This window comes from Mustela lutreola, chromosome 8 (genome assembly GCF_030435805.1).
Source record: "Mustela lutreola isolate mMusLut2 chromosome 8, mMusLut2.pri, whole genome shotgun sequence".
Lineage (NCBI taxonomy): Eukaryota > Metazoa > Chordata > Mammalia > Carnivora > Mustelidae > Mustela > Mustela lutreola.
This window is the reverse complement of record NC_081297.1, coordinates 58,849,820-58,872,613: the sequence shown is the minus strand read 5'-3', so window position 1 is coordinate 58,872,613 and position 22,794 is coordinate 58,849,820. Positions and strand designations below refer to the sequence as shown.

At 36.7% G+C, this 22,794-nt stretch overlaps 1 protein-coding gene and 1 pseudogene across 1 annotated transcript; both read left to right on the top strand.

Annotated features, from left to right (window-relative positions):
• Positions 1 to 1,062: 1,062 nt before the first annotated feature.
• LOC131839735 (olfactory receptor 6C3-like) lies at positions 1,063 to 1,827 on the top strand (annotated as a pseudogene).
• Positions 1,828 to 17,650: 15,823 nt separating this feature from the next.
• Positions 17,651 to 18,630, top strand: LOC131837852 (olfactory receptor 6C1-like). Its single transcript, XM_059183518.1, has 2 exons — positions 17,651 to 17,954; positions 17,993 to 18,630. Exons 1-2 carry the CDS (start codon positions 17,651 to 17,653, stop codon positions 18,628 to 18,630), a joined length of 942 nt encoding a protein of 313 aa, XP_059039501.1.
• The last annotated feature ends 4,164 nt before the right edge of the window (positions 18,631 to 22,794 follow it).

Below are 22,794 nucleotides of genomic sequence, written 5' to 3'. Positions count from 1 at the left end.
GTAAAATATTCAACTGAGAAATACAGCATAGGAATTATAGAGAAGAAAATAAAATAAGTAATAGAAAATTGAAGTGTCTTCAAAATATAATAGACAACTTATGAATGGTTTCTCAATTTCATTCTATCTGAAGTATATTTTGTATGTGAAAGAAGGCAAATAGTTGACAAAGTTAGGGTTTCTATGACCTCTCAACATATATTTTCCCAGAGGTAAATCAGGTGTCAGATAAATCTGGCATATATAATGTACCATAGGGATGAGAATGAACCTTTCAAGTACATAGCATAATTAGCTATCAATAAATAGTAGTTATTATTATTAACATTGGTCTCTATAGTTAACTGCTATGGTTGTGAATAAGCACAAATTATATTTATAAAGTGGTGAGAACACTTAACTCGAGATTTACCCACTTGTATTTTTAAAGGCACAATATAGTATTGTTAACTGTAGGCAAAATGTGTACAGCAAACAATGTTCTTCAACAGTATTCATCTTCAACATCTTGAAAACTTATCCTTCTTACAGAACTGAATTTTATACCAGCTAATAGCAACTCCCCATTGCTGACCCTGCTCCATCCTAAGACAGTCGCCATTCAACTCCATTTCCATGAGATAGATTGCTTTTAACACATCATATAAGTGGAATCATGCATTTTTTGGTCCTTCCACTTGTTTCACTTAGGGTAATGTCCTCCAGATTCATCAGTGTTGTCTCATTTTTTTTTTAATTTCTTTTCAGCATAATAGTATTCATTGTTTTTGCACCACACCCAGTGCTCCATGTAATCAGTGCCCTCTCTAATACCCACCACCTGGTTCCCCCAACCTCCTACCCCCTGCCCCTTCAAAACCCGCAGATCGTTTTTCAGAGTCCATAGTCTCTCATGGTTCACCTCCCCTTCCAATTTCCCTCATTTTTAAAAGAAATAAAAATGGAAACCACCACACAATGATCAGAGTTTGTCCTGTTGAGCCTTTCTGATGATCCTGATTTCTGATTTTGATTTTACTCTGCCTATTTATCACAAACATGTTAAGTCACACTATCACAAACATGATAGTCAATGGAAACCTGACTATCATCACCCTAACTTGGGTGAGCTCTCATCTACAGAGGCCTCTGTATTTCTTAGCTAGAACTTCTCTTTCTTAGAAATTTCATTTACAATTATCACCAGGGATATTTATCACCAGGGATAATTATCACCAGGGATAATATCATTTCCAATAACAGTTGTGTCACCCAACTATTCTTTTTTTCCATGGAAGTAACTGAATTTCAAATTCTAATTGCCATGTCCCTTGATCACTATTATTGCCATTTGCAAGCCCCTTCATTATACAACCATTAAGAACATGAAACTCTGTAACTTGTTTATGCTATGTGCATTGCTAGGCCAGTTTCTGACCATTTTCCCACCACTTATACTGGATTACTCAGCTGGATTCCTGTGTTTCCAATGTCATTGAACACTTTGCATGTGACTATCTTTCCTTTTTGCAACTGTCTCATTCAGATACATGACTCTTTGTAGTAACTGGCTTTTGCTTAGTTGGGGTACTTTGCTATTTACTTTGGCATTGGTGATTTTGTCTTACATATACATCACATCTCCTAGTCAGAGAAAAACAATGTTTTTCTCTATTTGTTCGACTCACATGATTGCCATATCTATTTCCATATATGTCAATTCTTCTGCAAAAAAAAAAGGCATTAGTGACAAAAGAAGTAGCTATTCTCAATAATTCTGTTGCCCTCATATTGAACACTTTTATTTACACCAAAAAGTACACAGACCTTCCAAGATGTGGTCCTTGAAGTACTATTTCATACAAACAAATCAAAGTTTTGGGTAGTATGAATGAATGTTATCATGATGATTCAATAAAAGAAAATGAAATTTAAACTAATTTCTATTATCTTCTTATATTCATGTCACAGCTACAGGAAATGCTGAGCTCATTTGCTAAACACTCTTGATAACATAGATGTGTTAATAATGAATTATGTTAACATGATAACATGAATTGTGTCTTCCTTTAAAACTATCTAAATGTTCCATTGTTGGAGGCAGGCCCCTGGCCAGGGCAGCCTCCGCCATTAAAAGATGGCGCCTGGCTAGTTGCCAGGTTAGGATGGCCTCCTGAGACTAAGCGGAACACCCAAAGAGGAAGTAAACAGCATTGGTTGCTAGCGAAGTTGTTCGTTTAGGTGCACAGCCTGATTCGCTCCCTCCTGTACCCTGCTTACTGATTGGTCATGTAAGCGTATATAAGTGTGTAGATTTGCGGAAATAAAGAGAGAGAAGATGCATCCGAACCAGGCTTCTTGTCATCCTTGCGGGACAAGGGCGATAAATGGCGCCGGCACCCGGGAACTAAATAAAGGAATCTTGCAAGGTAATCCGCAGGAAAGTGGGGAGTAAAGGTCCGCAGGTAAGCGGGGACATTAGCCACGTTCAAAAGTGGAAATTCCGTGGTAAAGCGGGGAGTAAAAATAGAAAAAACCTTGCAAGGGAGAAGTCCGCATGTAAGGGGGGTAAAACCACGACAAAGGTGGTGGGAAACTTGGTACAAATCCGCAATAAGAAGCGGGGAGGCCTTAGAGCCGGGATTTTACAAGTCTGCAATAAAATGCGGGGCGGCCTTAGAGCCAGAATTTAGCGGTGAGTCTTTAACGTCTGCATCTGTGTTGTCTGTGTGTTCTGAAGTATCTAAAGTGTGGTTGGAAGGGTCTTTAGAAGACCTGCTGAAAGCCAATGGAACTCCACTAAAAGCAAAAACTGCTCGGGCCTTTTTGAATACAGTGGAAAAGGCGGCTCCATGGTTCTTAGATGAAGGCTTGCTAAACATACCTCAATGGGACCACTTAGGGGAGGATTTGAAGAAACAGGATGCTTTAACTCTTTGCCTCAAATTTAACATGAGAAAGCACAGGCATGGGACATAGTAGTCTCCTGCAGAAATTGCGTGATCTTACTACCTGCATCGTCCTTGGGGGTTAATCCTAAGGGTTTGTTACCTAATCATATATGGCAAATGGATGTCACACATGTTTCAGAATTTGGAAAGTTAAGATATATTCATGTCTCTATAGATACCTGCTCTGGAATAATTTTCGCCTCAGTGCATATGGGGGGGAAAAATCCAGAGATGTTATCGCCCATTGCCTACAGGCTTTCGCAGCATGGGGAAAGCCACGCCAATTAAAGACAGATAATGGTCCAGCCTACACCTCACAACCCTTTAAAGCCTTCCTACAACAACTTGACATTCACTTGATACATGGAATACCCTATAACCCACAAGGACAGAGTGTTGTGGAGCGTGCACATCTTACAATAAAAAATGCGCTTTATAAACAAAAAGGGGGAATAGGGGACACCTTCAGGTCCCCTAAAGATAAGCTCAACACCATTCTCTTTATTTTGAATTTTTTAACGTTGGAAAAAATGGGTAAATCAGCTGCAGACAGACATGCAAGTGATGCTGCTCCTTCCCCTAAGCCTTTAGTACTTTGGAAGGAAATCCTCACAGGAAAGTGGAATGGATCAGATACAGTGTTAGTATGGAGTAGGGGGTCTGTATGTGTTTTTCCACAGGAAAAGGAGGCTCCAATTTGGATCCCAGAGCAGCTGGTGCGTGCAGCCTTGCCTCCAAACACCAGTCATGATGCTGAAGATGCTGATGATAACTCTGGGGATGCTACACCTCCTGCGGCAGACTCAAGCCAGAGAGCTGTGAGCAGTGGTTAAAGCATGGCTATATCCTTTACCAGTGACTAACTCTTCTCTTATATTCCCTCCTCTCCCTTTGATGCATGGCAGGGCTGTAACTTGCTAGGAGCATGTACTGATATCTCAGCAGTGTCCATGTTAAATGGTGGCAAATTCCTCAACTGTTCTTATAAACAAAATGACTCTAGTACCTTTGAGACAACAGTTAATGTGTCTTGTCCCAATAATATTACTTATCAGCCCACCCCCATATGGGTCTCACCACCATTCCTTTTCCTTGTAACAAATGCTAGTGAGCTGAATGATACATTGAATTGCACTAAGAATTGCTATCTTTCCCTGTGCTGGAATGTCATGGCCTTCAAGCTGGCTGTGATTATGCGTATCCCTACCCACGTTCCTATCCCAGTTTCCATTCTAGAGGACAAGTTACCGGTGGTGCTATCCAGAAAGAAGAGAGATTTTGGTATCACAGCCGCCGTTGTGACAGCACTGGCTATATCTACAGCAGCTGTCATGGCAGCAGCAGTCTCGCTTGCTGCAACTATACCCACTGCGGAAGCTGTGAACACCCTTGCAGAAGGAACGGCGGCTGCCCTTCAAACACAGACTCAGATCAATGCACATCTGCAAGCAGGAATCCTGATAGTCAACCAGAGAGTGGATTTGGTTCAAGAACAAGTGGACATATGGGGGGCCCTATTGGGACTGGGATGTATAGTACACTTCCCGGCAATTTGTGTAACTCCCATAGCCTATACTAATATGAGTGACTTACAGAATGTCTCCCGACAGCTCTCCCAATACTTGCGGGGGAATTAGTCCGCAGAATTCCAAAACTGTACTCAGCACCTGCTACTAGGCATAACAAAGATAAATAACACCAGAGGTGAGCTTGCAACCCTCCCAGAGATAATCAAAACATTGCAAGATGTGTTAACCTTTACGAAAGAATGGGCTAGCATAATTGGTCTGATGACAATCCTCGTAGTGGGCTTGATTCTGCTAGTAAGGAAACTGCAAATTTGGAGGCGACAGCAACCTAGGCAACAGCAAGCCATGGTGCAGGCCTTGTTAGCCATCGAGGCTGGAACATCCCCCCAAGTGTGGCTAAGTATGCTGGATCGGTAGTCAACGACAGGTAAGATTGGTGGGGGAAATATACCAACCTAAGACAGGACACAGATCATTGATATCTGCTGTCTGATGACAGGTAAGGATATTTCCTGCCACTGACAACCTAAGACAGGCACGATGCCTGCCATAAAAGAAAAAAGGGGGAGATGTCGGAGGCAGGCCCCTGGCCAGGGCGGCCTCTGCCATTAAAAGATGGCACCTGGCTAGTTGCCAGGTTAGGATTGCCTCCTGAGACTAAGCGGAACACCCAAAGAGGAAGTAAACAGCATTGGTTGCTAGCGAAGTTGTTCGTTTAGGTGCACAGCCTGATTCGCTCGCTCCTGTGGCCTGCTCGCTGATTGGTCATGTAAGCGTATATAAGTGTGTAGACTTGCGGAAATAAAGAGAGAAGATGCATCTGAACCAGGCTTCTTGTCGTCCTTGCGGGGCGAGGGCGAAAATTCCATGTCAGGGATTTATGATTATTAATATAAAACTAGTAGTTATGGAATGTAAATCATTTGCCAACTATTTTGATTAATCAAAATGTTCTATCAAAAACACTAATTCCAAGAAATATATAGCCCCGTATTTTTTGCCACATTATTCACAATAGTCAAGATACAGAAGCAATCCAAGTGTATATTGACAGAGGAAAGGATAAAGATGTTGCAAAATATATAACAGAAAATTACTCAGCCATAAAAAAAGCATACGAACCTTTTGTTCATATTTGTTGCCACTAGCAACAATGTGGATTGATCTAGAAGGTGTTTTGCTAAATGAAGTAAGTCAGACAGAGAAAGACAGATACCATATGATTTCACATATTTGGAATTGCAAAAATAAAACAAAGCAATGAGTAAAGAAGCAAACTAAACTGAAAAAGATCCATAAATACATAGAATAAACCAATGGTTGCCAGAAGGAGCGGGGGGGTGATGGGCAAAATGTGTGAAGGGAGTAAAATGTACAGACTTTCAATTATGGAATAAATAAGTCACAGGAATAGAAGGTACTGCGTAACGAATGCAGTCAGTGCTATTTTAATAGCTCTGAATGGTGATAGATGGCAACTGCACTTGTGGTGAGCACAGCATAATGTATGGATTTCTTGAAATGTTATATTGTACAACTGAAACTAATGTAATACTGTGTGTCAAATAAACTTCAGTAAAAAATATTTTATACTGTAATGACTTAAAGTCAATATTGTTTCAATTTATTTTAAATTATTTTCTCTTACTGATATAAAATTATTTTTCCTTTTAAATGTTACCTGAATCATGAAATAAGTATCTACAGCACCATTGTTTTTGCACACTATCTGTAGTGTCTGTCCAGTTCTTCCCATTCAGTTAGTAAACTTGGATACATATGTTACGACTTACAAATTATCTGAACGTCATATATCCTATGTTTCCTAGATATGAAGTCAGGTATTAAATCTTGTTTTATAAGGTCTTGTTATTTTCTGCATTATTTTTTATAAAAATATATAACAGATAAATATTTAGGCAGCCACTATATTTTTTATTTTTTAAAAAAATGTTATTTATTTATTTATTTAAGAGACACAGAGAGAGAAGATGTGCATGGTTGAGGAGAGGAGCAGAGGGAAAGGGACAAGCAGACTGCTCTGGACATGGAGCCTGACACAGGGCTTGAAATCAAGACTCTGAGATCTTGACCCAAGCAGAAATCAAGAGTTGGCCACTTAACCAATTGACCCACCCAGGCACCCCAAGGCAGCCACTCTTACACCAACTGAAAGTTTGATAGGAATTTCACAAATAGCAACTCTTCTATAGAGAACATATATTTTGTGTCAAATGCAAGACAAGGTATGTTCCATGACATATCATATTTAATCTTCACAGCTATATGACACATTAGACATGATTATCCCTTTTTACCAATGTGTAAATTGATGTTAGATATGTTGAATGATTTTCCTAAGGTCTTGAACTATAACAGTCAATATAATAGTCCAACTTGAAAAACAAAACAAAATTTTGTGTTTGCTCTCATACATACATATATGTGTGTGTATGTGTGTGTGAAATGCTGTAAGATCTGAAAATTTTTCATAGCTTTACTATAATAAGCACAGTGTTACTGGTGTTTTTACTAACCTTATCTTATCTGTACATAATTATATTATTATAGTATTATAGTATAGTCAGGGAGGGTACTAACTCTGAATATAATACTTGACATATAGGAGGGGAGGAGAAGATGGTGGAGGAGTAAGAGACCAAAATATCATCAGGTCCATGAGTTCAGGTAGATAATCACCAAACCATTCTGAGCACCTACAAACTCAATAAGAGAAAGAAGAGAAAAAGAGCAGCAGTTCTAGGAACAGAAAATCAACCACTTTCCAGAAGGTAGGAGGTGCAGAGAAGCGAATCCAAGGCAACATACAGGAAGATAGACCACGGGGGGCGGGGCTGGCCCCGACAAGTGAGAGAGAGCAACAGAACACAAAATTGGAATTTTATAAGTCTATTCCACTGAGGGACATTGCTCTAGAGGCTAAGCTGTGCAGAAGTTTTGATCTTGATGAAGTCCAAATAGTTCATTGTTGCCCTTCCTTTTCTTGCCTTTGGTGATGTTTCTAGGAAGAAGTTGTTGTGGCTGAGGTTAAAGAGTTGCTGCCTGTGTTCTCCTCAGGGATTTTGATGGATTCCTTTCTCACATTGAGGTCTTTCATCCATTTGGAGTCTATTATTGTGTGTGGTGTAGGGAAATTGTCCTGTTTCATTTTTCCGCGTGTGGCTGTCCAATTTTCCCAACACCATTTGTTGAAGAGATTGTCTTTTTTCCATTGGACATTCTTTCCTGCTTTGTCAAAGATTAGTTGACCGTAGAGTTGAAGATCTATTTCTAGGCTCTCTATTCTGTTCCATTGATCAATGTGTCTGTTTTTGTCTTGATGATGACAGCTTTGTAACAGAACTTGAAGTCTGGAATTGTGATGCCACCAACTTTGGCTTTCTTTTTCAACATACCTCTAGCTATTTGAGGCCTTTGTGGTTCCATACAAATTTTAGGATTATTTGTTCAATTTCTTTGAAAAAAAATTATGGCATTTTGATAGGGATTGCATTAAACTTGTAGCTCACTCTAGGTAGCATAGACATTTTCACAATATTTGTTCTTCCAATCCATGAGCATGGAACATTTTTCATTTCTTTGTGTCTTCTCAATTTCTTTCATGAGTACTTTAAAGTTTTCTGAGTACAGATTCTTTGCCTCTTTGGCTAGGTTTATTCCTAGGTATCTTATGGTTTGGGGTGCAATTGTAAATGGATTGACTCCTTAATTTCTCTTTCTTCTGTCCTGTTGTTGGTGTATAGAAATGCAACTGGTTTCTGTTCATTGATTTTATATACTGACACTTTACTGAATTCCTATACAAGTTCTAGCAGATTCGGAGTGGTCTTTTGGGTTTTCCACATAAAGTATCATATCATCTGCAAAGGGTGAGAGTTTGGCTTCTTCTTTGTTAATTTGGATGCCTTTAATTACTTTTTCTTGTCTGATTGCTGAGGCTAGGACTTTTAGTATTATGTTGAATATGGTGATAATGGACATCCCTGACATGCTCCTAAACTTAGCAAAAAAGCTGTGTTTTTCTCTATTGAGAATGATATTCGTTGTGGGTTTTTCATAGATGGCATGGATGATATTGAGGAATATACCCTCTATCCCTACACTTTGAAGAGTTTTGATCAAGAAATGATGCTGTACTTTGTCAAATGCTTTTTTTAGCATCTATTGAGAGTATCATATGGTTCTTGTTGTTTCTTTTATTAAGGTATTGTATCACATTGATTGATTTTCAGATGTTGAATCAACCTTGCAACCCTGGAATAAATTCCACTTAGTCATGGTAAGTAATCCTTTTAATGGATCCTATTGGCTAATATTTTGGTGAGAATTTTTGCGTCTGTATTCATTAAGGATATTGGTCTATAATTCTCTTTTTTGATGGGGTCTTTGGTTTGGGGATCAAGATAATGATGGCCTCATAAAATGAGTTTGGAAGTTTTCCTTCTATTTCTATCTTTTTGGAACAGTTTCAGAATAGGAATTAATTCTTTAAATGCTTGGTGTAATTCCCCTGGGAAGCTGTCTGGCCCTGGACTTTTATTTGTTGGGAGATTTTTGATGACTGCTTCAATCTCTTTACTGGCTATGGGTCTGTTTAGGTTTTCTATTTCTTCCTGGTTCAGTTGTAGTAGTTTATATGTCTCTAGGAATGCATCCATTTCTTCCAGGTTATCAAATCTGCTGGCGTATAGTTGCTCATAATATTTTCTTAAAATTGTTTGTATTTCTTTGGTGTTAGTTGTGATCTCTCCTCTTTCATTAATGATTTCATTTATTCTGGCCAGGGGTTTTTCAATCTTTTTTTTTTTTTTTTTTTTTTTTTTTAAGAACCAGCTCCTAGTTTTGTTTGTTTGTTTTATTGTTTTTTTGGTTTCTATTTTATTGATTTCTGCTCTGATCTTTAATATTTCTCTTCTCCTGCTGTATTTATGCTTTCTTTGCTGTTCTCTCTCCAGCTCCTTTAGGTGTAAGGTTAGGTTGTATACTTGAGATATTTCTTGTTTCTTGAGTAAGGTCTGTATTGCTATATGATTTCCTCTCAGGACCACTTTTGCTGTGTCTCAAAGATTTCAAACAGTCGTGTTTTCATTTTCATTTTCATTTGTTTACACACACACACACACACACACACACACACATATTAGACTGGTGAATAAAACAGAGCCACACACTTGATTTTGGGTGATTTTGGTCTGTTAGAAGAAATCGCCTCCCAAAAATTTAAAGAAATATATATATATATATATATATATATATATATATGTGTGTGTGTGTGTGTGTGTGTGTGTGTGTGTGTGTATACACAAAAATTAGGGTAAACATGATGAAGGGATGGAATATGACCGTAAGGATAAAATTTTTTTTAAAAACTCGAAAAAAGGAGTTCATAGGATAAGTTGGTTGGGAAAGGAAAGAAAAAGAAAGTGGAGAGAATTTGCTCAGGCTGGAGACTAAAACAAAGCCCTGTGATAGATTTAGGGTATATTTTGATCTATTAGAAGAAGTTGTATCGCAAAATTTTTTAGAAGAAAAACTCTATATGTATACAAAAAGTAAAGTTAGATACAGTGAAGGATAAAATATGACTATAATAATAAATGTTCAAAAAGATTTTTTAAAGAAAGGTATTGTTAAGATAAACTAGTTAAAAATGTTAAAAGAGGAAATAATAAAAGTTTAAAAATTAGAATAAGAAAAAAATAAAATTAAAATATTTTAATGAACTTTGCAAGTCTAAAGAATCATGGGGAGAAAGCCATGAATTCCATGAATTGCTTTCCCTTTCTCTGGAATCCATTGTTCTACTTTTTCTTGGCTGGATGTTCTTGCTGATGTTCTGGGTGAGGGGCCTGTTGTAGTGATTCTCAAGTGTCTTTGCCCAAGGTGGAATTGTATTACCCTTGCCAGGGGCTGCGCTAAATAATCTGCTCGGGTTCACTTTTGGGAGCTTTTGTTCCCTGAATGCTTTCTGTAGAGCTCTGGAGGATGGGAATGAAAATGGCAGCCAACCAGTCTCCTGTCTGGAGGAGCCAAGAGCTTGGGGCCCCTCTCCTCAGTGTGCCCTCAGAGAAAAGCACTCAATCACTGCCATCTCCATTGTCTCCATCCATCTCAGGGCTCACCCAACCTGTGACCGAGTGTTTCTGTCTCTGGCACACAACTCCATTTGGAGTCTCCAAACCCAGCAGATTCCTGACACTTTGCTCTTCTGGGGGGCTGTGTCTCCCTGGATCTGCCATTTGTGGAGGCCCTGCTCAAAGAACAGTGGCCTGACCATGCCACAGATCACAGTTTAAGGTAACCTTGAACAAAGAGCTCAGTCCTTGGCTCTGTCTCTGTAGCTGGCTTCCCTGCTCTAACACCTCCACACTCTGCTACAGTCAGACACCCTTGATCTTTCTGTGACCCTGTGGGACCTGAGACAACACTGTCCCCATGAGGGCTCCACTCCCACTTAGCCTCCGGAGTGATGTCCCTCAGTGAAATAGACTTTTAAAAGTTCTCTGTTGCTCTGCCGCTTGCCAGGAGCTGGCCCCTTACACCATGATCTATCTTCCTGTCATTTTGGATTCACTTCTCCACAGGTCTTACTTTCCAGAAAGGGTCAATTTTCTGTTTCTATAATTTCTTCTCTTCTTCTCTTTGATCTCCTGTTGGATTTGTAGGTGTTTGGATGGTTTGATAACTATCCAACTGAACTCCCGCAACCTGGTTTGATAACTATCTAACTGAACTCCTGTGACCTGAACAGCCTGCTAATCCTCTGCCATCTTGACTCCTCCCCTAGAAGCTTTTTAAATTTTCATCTTTACAGTCATATTCTATCCCTTCATCATGCATACCCTTATTTTTCTGTATCTATATATACATGTTCTCTCATTCAACTATTCTTATCTGGATAAAATCATAAGGCAGAAAAATGCACCCCCCCAAAAAAAGAACAAGAGGCAGTATCATATGCTAGGAACCTAATCAATACGGATGTTAGCAATATGTCAGAACTAGAGTGCATATTGAGGATTATCAAGGTGCTAGCTGGGCTTGAAAAAACCATGGAAAATATTAGATAATCCCTTTCTGGAGAAGTAAAATCCCTTTCAGGAATAATAAAAGAACTAAAATCTAATGAAGTTGAAATAAAAAAAGCTATTAATGATGAGCAATAAAAAATAGAGACTCTTACTGCTAGAATAAATGAGACAGAAGAGAGAGTTAGTGACATAGAAGACCAAGTGATGGAGAATAATGAAGCTGAGAAAAAGAGAGGAAAACAACTACCGGACCATGAGGGGAGAATTCGAGAGTTAAATAATACCATAAGATGAAACAATACTAGAATAATTGGGTTTCCAGAAGAAAAAGAAAAGGGGGGGTGGAGAAGGTATATTGGCACAAATTATAGCAAAGAATTTCCTTAATTTGGCAAGGGGAACAATCATCAAAATCCAGGAGACACAGAAATTACCCCTCAAAATCAATAAGAATAGGTCCACAGCCCATCACCTAATGGTAAAACTTACAAGTCTTAGTGACAAAGAGAAAATCCTGAAAGCAGCCTAGGACAAGAAGTCTGTAACAAACAATGGTAAAAATATTAGATTGGCAGGAGATTTATCTACAGAGACCTGACAGGACACAAAGGACTGTCATGATATATTCAGAGCACTAAATGAGAAAAACATGCAGCTAAGAATACTATATCCAGCTAGGCTATCACTGAAAATAGAAGGAGATATAAAAAGCTTCCAGGACAAACAAAAACTAAAAGAATTTGTAAACACCAAATGGTCTCTATAGGAAATAGTGAAAGAGGTCCTTTAAGCAAAGGAGAGCCTAAAAGTAGTAGACCAGAAAGGAACAGAGACAATATACAGTAACAGTCACCTTACAGGCAATACAATGGCATAGCATGTCTAAATTCATACCTTTCAATAGTTACCCTGAATGTAAATGGCCTAAATACCCCAATCAAAAGACACAGGGTATCAGGATGGATAAAAACACCAAACCCATCAGTGTGCTCTCTACAAGAAACTTATTTTAGACCCAAAGACACCTCCATATTTAAAGTGAGGGGGTGAAAAACAATGTACCATGCTAATGGATATCAAAAGAAAGCTGAGGTGGCAATCAGTTTATCAGATAAATTAGATTTTAAGCTAAAGACAGCAATAAGAGATGAGGGAGGACTTTATATCATACTCAAAGGTCTGTCCAAAAAGAGTATCTAACAATTTTAAATATCTATGCCCCTAACATGGGAGCAGCCAACTAAATGAACCAAAAAATAACAAAACCAAAGAAAAACTCAACAATAATACAATAATAGCAGGGCACATTAACACCCCCCCCTCACTGAAATGGACAGATCATCCAAGCAAAATATCAACAAGGAAATAAAGGCCTTTTACTAACACACTGGATGACATGCTGGATGGACATCATAGGTATATTCAGAACATTCCATCCCAAAACAACAGAATACACATTCTTCTCTAGTGAACATGGAACATTCTCCAGAATCGATCACATCTTGGGTCACAAATCAGTTTTCAACTGGTACCAAAATACTGGGATCATTCCCTGCATATTCTTTTCCCATTCTTGTTATCATTCTATATTCAGTTCTTTTGAATAATTTATTTGATACCTACTAGCTTGGAGAGCCACTTTTATGGAGATGTTTTAGTATATGATAAAAATGTAATGTTTTCATATAAGATTAAGTTGTCTCAGTATTTTACTCAGCAAAAGAAGAAATGGAAGATTCTATTCTTGAGAGAAATCCTGATTTAATAAATTCAGGAAACATCCCCCAAAAGCTGTGCACATTTAGTTATTTTCTCATTTAGATTATATGCAAAATATTTCATGTGCTTCTGGCTGATTTCTTATGCCCTTTCTATCTCTTTGGGCATTATCACAAAAGTTTCTTGTTCCAATATTGGCGCAACTGTTGATAACATTTTTACAATCCTTACTGTATTTTCCCCTAGGTCCTTGTTGGCACATTTAATTCATGAAATATTAGCTCTGAGACATAGGCATATATGGTAAATAAAATGTGCTTTATGCAGGGGAAAATCCACATAGAATCTTCTTCCAGAAAGGCCCAAAATAATTCCAAAACTAACTTCTCTTCACTATTTTTGCTTCCATAGCTACAGTGAAAAATGTATAAAAGAATATTGGCTATAGGAATAAAATAATTCCAATGTATTGAGAAAGGCTGATTTTTAAAATACTGAATCTCTTAACCTAAAACTGAAATAGTTATCAATTTCCTTTTTTTTTTTAACCATTTCAACCAGCTGATGATTGTCATTTATGTGACAAATAGAGGTAAGATTGTAAAGTTGTAGCCAATGGAAAATTTCTTTTTCTTAGCACTGATTCATTAATGTTTACCTTAACTTTTCATTGGAATACATAGAATAATTTGGGTTTCTTATGTCAGCTGTATTTATCAAAGATTATGAAAAATGAGTACGTTACCTTTCCTGCTTGTCATAATAATTTATTCCTCTATTAATTTTCATAAAACTATTGTCACTCAATTTGATCTTCCTCATTGAATACAGTTTAATAAATAGTAAATGCTCTGGTTTCAGGCAGAAAGACTTAGAATTCCAATTCTACTATCAACTATTATCTAATGTCTGATCTTGCTTATTATACTTAATCTCTTTCATTGTCAGTGTCTTCAAATTAACAGAGATAATGCATACTGAGTAAATGAGATAAGTGCAATAGTTTTGGTGGGTTTTTTGTTTTTGTTTTTGTTGTTGTTGCTGTTGCTGTTGTTTATTTATTTATTTGACAGACAGAAATCACAAGTCGGCAGAGAGGCAGGTAGAGAGAAAGGGGGAGGTAGGCTCCCTGCAGAGCAGAGAACCCGATGCAGGGCTCGATCCCAGGACCCTGGGATCATGACCTGAGCTGAAGTCAGAGGCTTTAACCCACTGAGCCACCCAGGTGCCCCAGTTTTGGTGTTTAAAGTGGGGCTGTATTCCTCAAATATGTTCATTGACTTTATTTTTGGAAGAATAAAGATAATATTAACCACTGTCTGGGAGTACATTTTATAAAAATTCTGTATAATTTAATTTTATTTTTTCTTAAATTATCCCTCATGATTATTCCATGACATATTATTCCCACTTTTAAATGAAGGAAAAACTAAAATTCAGAGAGATTAAGAGAGATTAAGTAATTTGTCTAAAGTCAGAATACTATAATGTGACTAAGTTGCATTTTTAATCCATTTCTCTTTGAAGGCAAAGCCCACAAATGCCCCAACAATATCACTTATTTTAAGTAAATATTAAGTGCTAATGCTTTGTTTTTTAAGAATTCCTTTCCTTCTTTACATTAAAAATTATCCCCAAATATAGATACCTAGTTAACAAATTGAGATAATCCGGATATATGTAGAATATCTCTATGAAAACCTACAGATTTTGAGAGTAATTTATATGATTACTGCTTTTCCTTTGTTATTCCTATTCATTCTGTTTGATGCTTTGATCTTATTTGGGATCCAAATTCTCCCTTTCTATTTAATTTTTTTTTCCCCCAGGGGACTCAGGGAAACAAAATTCTGAACCAATTTGAGGAATATTCTGAGACATTACTAAACTAATAATCTGAAAAACAACAACAACAACAACAACAACAAAAAACCTAAATTGGTTCTCCATGAGATTTTTTATATTTAGTCACCATGAAGCTCTTGCATGACATTAACTATCAGCAAACATGGTCAGGAATGGAGTGAATCGTTCCAGAAAAAAAACTGGTTGCTATAAAACCAAATTGTTACTCAAGATACCACATTAAACCAATATTTTGTTCTCTTCTTTGACAAATTAGCCTCACATCTAAATCTAACACCAAGAAAAAAAGAGTGTCATGTGAGAGAGAAAGAGAATTGGAAAACTGTGTACTAATTTGTGGGTGAAAATTTTCTGAAAATATGTATTCACAACTTTCTTTAAGGGGTTTTAACTAATGAAGAGAGGATTTAGCACACAGAATTAAAGAATTCTCTCCTTTTAAATTAAGGGGAGAGTGCAGGGTGATAAAGTTAGTTTCCAATTATATTGTGGAATCATGGTGCTCTTTACTACTTCTTCTAATTGTTACAAAAGTAAACAATCTCTTTATCTTTAGTAGGTTTTAAAAATTCTTTTTTTTAAATTGGACTATCTGGGGACTGCTATTGTTCTTTTTTCAAAATGTATATGGAATGGCAGAAGTGTCCTAAAAATCATTTCCAGTATTTTATTTAACAAAATAGCAAATAGTTGTTTATACAATATGTTAATTTTCACTTTCAATGAAAGACACACTTGATTCAACAATTAGATATCCATGATAGAGTGGAATTCATTGAAAAGAAAGGAGCAAATGGGACTACAAATCTCGTGAACATAAGTTACATGTGACTGGGTAAAATAAACATGGATAAGTAGTTAGGAAGGAAAACTTGAAATGATGTTTTAGAATCTTGGATATATTTTTAATCACTCTACCAAAAACATCAGAAGAAGAAATAACTTAACAGATCAACGAGGGTACTCACAATGTTAATTATAGAGGATTGTTTATTGAGAACAATGACTTTTATGATTGAGATATCGATCATACACTAGAATTGCCATAAGTTTGATTAGAAAATATGTCACTGTGATGTCTGTTTAAAAGCTCTTCAGCCTGCTTCCTCCAGTCCTGAGAAATAGCAAAAGAAATGTTCATTTCCTGTGACTTTCATAAGCTTTCCTGGTAGCATTGGAATTTGCCTTAAATAACCAACAGCAATATTTTTTTTGCTAAACAGTGTGAAGTGAGTAAAAAGAGAGCTCAGACATGTAAGGGGAAGAAAAGAGCAAGAAACTTCACAGTATTATGATGCATACCAGTAATAAAAAATTCTACATCTTAAACTAAATATCCTATTGCAAAACTTCCTTCATGACTCTGAATTGAACACTTTACTATTTAGTGAGAATGCATAGAATGAGGGATATGATAATGGACTGGTTTGATTTATTGAGAAAAATTTAGCTTCACTTTAAAATGCATTGTATTATTATTGTTATTATTATTCAGGAAAAGAATATAAAGGGATTTCATGGGCTGTCTTATCCTATACTCCAAGGTATTGGCATAATAAAGCTTCTATAACTGAATACTCATGTAGATAAAAGGAAAAATATAAAATTATAATATGGGATAGAAAGCAGAATTCATATATAAAGAATAATACCACCAACATTTAGATAGAAGAAACTCTGAAGGAAAAAATGTTCTATAAAATAATTTTCGATATAAATACATTGTTTCTTTAGCCCATGAATGTGTAGATCGACCTGCTAATTGCTCCCATGCCTTCTATCAACTCTGTGCTCTCTATAGTCCGAGGACATCGTGTCAAAGAATTCATTAACTGTGGCTTCAGATAAGGCATAGGAGGTTGGAAAAGAAGAATGTGAACCAGAGTAAAAACTTGGGAATTTTGTCACAATGTTAAAAATTGAACTTCACTGACTTTCAAATTTTGGTCACATCCCCATTTGAGTGACCTTCCTCCAAACATACCGTCTTTTCTATGTTATACTTCTAAGTAATAATGCTAATACTAATACTAATAATACTAAGTAATAATACACCTAATTCATGTGACAGAAATGAGGAAATGAGACAATTTGTGGTGGTAAGAGGACAAAGATTTTCTCAATGGGAAGGGAATCCTTCAGGGAATTATTCTGAAGAGTCAACAGGAAGCATTCATTTCTATTTCAGTTATCAAATATCCAGAAAAACCTGGGTTAAAATTCCTGTTCTTCTCATGTAGGGCATGTATGCAAATAAGATTTTTAAAAATCTTTTTAGAATCAGTTCCCAATCAGGGAAATAAAGGTTTTGTGAAGAAACATTCTGTGTAAAACACAGAGTATGGCACATGGTAAAAACTTACTTTAAACATGTCACCTACTTTTATTATGTTGTCTTGAAGTTCTCTTACATTAAATTAATTAAATTAAATTAAACTAAATAAAACTAGTTTACTTCCAGAGACCAATTCCAGCAGCTTCCCATATGTAATCCCCTTTCTCTAATCCTTCTGTTTGTGTTTTCTCCTCTAGTCTACACAAAAGAAGAAAAGAAATGAAAAACCACACAGAAATACCAGAGTTCATCCTCCTGGGATTGTCAGATGACCCACAGCTTCAGGGGGTGACCACTGACTTTCTGCTCATCACCTACATGCTCAGCATCACTGGGAACCTGACCACTATCACCCTTACCCTGCTGGATTCCCACCTCCAGACTCCCATGTATTTCTTCCTCAGAAATTTCTCCTTGCTAGAGGTTTCATTCACAACTGTCAGCATACCCAAGTTCCTGGGCACCCTAATTACAGGAGATAAAACCATTTCCTTTAATGATTGCATTGCTCAGTTGTTTTTTTGGTTTGTTTGTTTTGTTTTGTTTTTGTTTTTGTTTTTCTCATTCTGTTGGGAGTCACTGAATTTTGCCTTCTGGCTACCATGTCCTATGACCATTACATTGCCATCTGCAAACCTCTGCATTACATGACCATCATGAATCCCAGAGTCTGCAAACTCCTTCTCTTTGCCTCTTGGTTGGCTTCATTCTTAATCATATTCCCATCACTCATGCTGTTCATACAGCTTGATTACTGTAAGTCCAACGTTATAGACCATTTTACCTGTGATTATTTCCCCTTACAACACCTTTCTTGTTCAGACACAAAATTCCTAGAGACAGTGGGTTTTTCCTGTGCTGTGTTTACTCTACTGTTCACTTTGGCGTTAATAATTCTGTCCTACATATATATCATTAGTACAATTTTGAGGCTTCCTTCTGCTAGTCAGAGGACAAAGTCCTTTTCCACCTGTTCATCCCACATGATTGTCATCTCCATCTCCTATGGCAGCTGCATTTTCATGTATATTAATCCAGCAGCAAAATACAGAGTGTCTCTGAGCAAGGGTGTTGCTGTGCTGAACACCTTAGTAGCAGCCCCCATACTGAACCCCTTTCTTTACAGCTTAAGAAACCAGCAAGTCAAGCGAGCCTTCATGGACAGGGCAAGGAAGACTGTATTTTTCTCAAGCAAATAAAAAAAAGATAAAAGTCTTGTCATAAATTAGAGACATAATCAAGAACAAGTAAATAAGAAACAGGGCCCCACCAAGTTCTATAAATATCCATGTAGTCTCATTAGAGTTCTGTTTCATTACTTATATTTCTATTACCAGCAGTATACTGAGGATATTTGAGAAATACTGTGAAATACATAAATATATATGTAGATATATGTCCAAATATCAAATATATTTGAGTATATATATATATTTCCACTTAAATTCCAATCACTTTTTCATGCATTTCCTTTCATTTGAGATAGTCTTTTCACTCTGTAACTATGAGTTCTTATAAATATTTTTTTTTTTAATTTTTTATTTTTTATAAACATATATTTTTTATATACATATATTTTTATCCCCAGGTCTGTGAATCACCAGGTTTACACACTTCACAGCACTCACCAAATCACATACCCTCCCCAATGTCCATAATCCCACCCCCTTCTCCCCAACCCCCTCCCCCCGGCATCCCTCAGTTTGTTTTGTGAGATTAAGAGTCACTTATGGTTTGTCTCCCTCCCAATCCCATCTTGTTTCATTTATTCTTCTACCCACTTAAGCCTCCATGTTGCATCACCACTTCCTCATATCAGGGAGATCATATGATAGTTGTCTTTCTCTGCTTGACTTATTTCGCTAAGCATGATACGCTCTAGTTCCATCCATGTTGTTGCAAATGGCAAGATTTCATTTCTTTTGATGGCTGCATAGTATTCCATTGTGTATATATACCACATCTTCTTGATCCATTCATCTTTAAATACCAATTATTTCACAATAAAACTAAGAAAATCAAAAAAGACAAAAAGGGGGCGCCTGGGTGGCTCAGTGGGTTAAGCCACTGCCTTCGGCTCAGGTCATGATCTCAGGGTCCTGGGATAGAGGCCCGCATCGGCCTCTCTGCTCAGTGGGGAGCCTGCTTCCTCCTCTCTCTCTGCTTGCCTCTCTGCCTACTTGTGATCTCTTTCTAAAAAAAGAAAAAAAAAAAAAAAGACAAAAAGACACTGAAACATCAATGAGTTAAATTTTTTTAATGATTTCCCCAGGAAACATTCTTTCAAAAATATTGTCATGTTTAACATTATTATTATTTTACTATAAAAAACTGTAAATATAAATTATTCTTACTGGAATATTACATGTACTATCCTCTCCATATGATAGCATACTTAGTAACTATGTAAAAAACTATCATTAAGAAAGTGATGTATTTACTCTTTTTGAGAAGTCTCAAAAAGTATTTTTCAAGTATCCAGTTTAAAATTTTCTGTGCCATATAATTTATCAATTTAAAATACAATTATGAAGTCACACTTATTTATGGAAAACATGAGGTAGCCCTTATTTCTAGCAACTCCTTAATTAACACATAAACCATATCGGTTCTTTAAAAAAGTCTGAAGACATAAATATTTCTAGATAACAAATATGAGTACGTTTACTGTTTCTTAGCAGTGTATTAATTTTTTAAAGGTTTTATTTATTTATTTGACAGAGAGAGAAGTCACAAGTAGGCAGAGAGGCAGATAGGGGGTTGGGAAGAAACAGGCACCCTGCTCAGCAGAGAGCCCAACATGGGGCTCCATCCCAGGACCCTGAAATCATGACCTGAGCTGAGGGCAGAGGCTTAACCCACTGAACCACCCAGCGCCCCTAAGTAGTGTATTTAAATGCTTAATGTTAAACTGCTCTTTTTGATAATCAGTACTGAAGATTATAAGTTTCTCATACCTTTTCTGGCTCTTTTGATATAATACCTTACAGATACAATTCATTTAGGTGCAAATCATGCAAAACCTTATTTGTTTCATGATATACTTTGTTCATAGAAAAATCATTTTAACAATATTCAGTTACAAGTTCAATATCATTGTATTTGTTCAGTACTATACTGGATGTTCTATCCAGGAGACTAGCAGGACAAGCACCAATGCATTTACTAATATTGGAAAGGAAGAAACAAATAAACCTTTCTTAGCAAATCACATGATTTTTCCTCCTAAGGCCTTAGTGCATTTACATTAGAGGTTCTTAAACCAGACACACTCCTCTCCCAGATATCTGCATGTCACCTCAATAAGGCCTCCCCCAATTTCTCTACATACAATTATAGTAGCCCCCCCACTTCCAAGGTTTTTCAGTTTTCTCTTCCTTTACAAAATAGTTATTAATTTATAAAAGACCCTATAATTTAGGAATCTATCATGTTCATTGCTTATTACCTGTTTTCTCTCACATCCCTCACCCTAGGAGAGCAGAGATCTCAGTCTCCTCTGCAGACAAAATGCTGTGGTCCCTGCAGCAGGGTGCAGGACCTGACTAGATGCTTCCCAAAAGCCAGTTGTGCTGTGTCTTCTCAATTCTGCATTCAGAAAGCCCACATCAGTAGCTTGAAACCTGCCATGTGAGAGACTTCACATCTTGGAACAGGATCAGCTCTACAGATCAGCCCCTCACCTCCACGCCCTGAAAAGCAGTTGTTAGACTTTTACCAGAATCACTAATACTCCCCCTTTAGAACTTAAACCTGCCATGTAGTGGGAATTCGATAAATATTTTTGAACACACTAATACGTTTGAATAATTTAGAATGATTTCAGTGTCATAGCACTGACTAAATATTTCACCCAACATAAACCTATGTAATAATGTACATAATAGTGAGCTAGCTTTTAAAACAGTGATCAAATAAAATGTGTATTTTAGACATTTTATATGACAAAGGAATAATTAATTGAATATTTTCTAATGCATTTGGTGGTCATTTTCTTCTTTTATTTTACATTAGGCCTTTTGACAACTATGCAAAATCAATTTATTTGATGTGTTTTCACTTTTCATGAAGTTATTGAGAACAAGTCTTTTAAGGTTTGCATTGGAACTTTCTAATGGTAGGAACTCCTCTAATGCAAACCCTTATTTTTTTTCACACACAAAAAAATTCTTATAACTATATGGGCTGCACCTAGTAATTTATGAGGTCCAACATCATATGCCAATCATTACACTTCTGAGATTAAAAATTCAAATTATAGACTAGTATCTCAATTAAATAATGGTAATCAGTAAATAGGAGACCAACCAATATCTTGTGGAGTGGCTGACCTCCACAAGAGCATGATAATATATCACTGAAAATGATTAGTAATACATACTGGAAGTATCAAGTAATATGGTGCCAGTGCAGGTTTTAGAGAAAGTCTTAAAAGAGTTGGATCCCTTAACAATTTGATTTAACAAATTTTATCTTTTGATTTAGAACATGTTATAGCAAACCATTATTTGTAATTAAAATTCATGCTCCATTCTGAGGAGAGTGAAACCTGGTAGCTTGAACGATGTTTCATTAGCCTAAAACATAGTCACTCATCAACCTCAGAATACATGGTGGTAATTGACACATTATTAAAAAGCAGATGCCTACTAGCTTGTGGATAGGAGGGTAACAGATGTAATCAGTCTTCATTAAAAGTAAATTATTCTGAGGCCTAGAGAAAAGCTAGACAGCTATTAGAAATCAGGAGTAAAGCAGTAAGGGTAGAAAGTTAGAGAGTGAGAGGGTGATCAAGGAGGAAAGAGAGACAATCCAGTATCCAGGAGTTCGAGAAAAGATATGGAGAAGAAACATGTCTAATAGGATATTTCATGAAGTACAGTGCTTTGTGAGATAGAAATTCATTCCCTTTCCCTATGAGTCACTAAAGATTGTGTTGCTCACAAACACACAAATGGTGGACACCAGACACTTTAACTTCTTTCTGCCTCACTCTTTCTTTACCTGAATAATAATAGCACTGACCTCAGACGGTTTTGTATTATCTGCCTGTTTGAAAAAATGAGATAATTTTATGGTCAGTGCCTAGTAATCAGTAAAAGCTCTGAATAAAATATAAAAAGAATTGCTATTTGGATACAAAACTAAAGGCAAAGGAATAGAATTTTCACAAGTAGAAAATTAGTTTCACCATCTCCACTGAAATATCTTGAATAAATATTTTCAATGCCTATTTTAATATGTAGCAATTATAAATTCAACACATCTCAGCATCTATGTATTGTCTCTGTTGAGCAGAGAGCCTGATGTGAAGCTTGATCCCAGAACCCTGAGATCATTACCTGAGCTGAAGGCAGAGGCCC

Excerpts from the sequence above, each read along its gene's own strand:
- LOC131837852 (XM_059183518.1), top strand. The coding sequence starts at position 17,651 with ATGAAAAACCACACAGAAATACCAGAGTTCATCCTCCTGGGATTGTCA. Across the intron at positions 17,955-17,992 it reads CATTGCTCAGTTGTTTTTTT|TCATTCTGTTGGGAGTCACT; the intron begins GGTTTGTTTGTT and ends TTTTTGTTTTTC.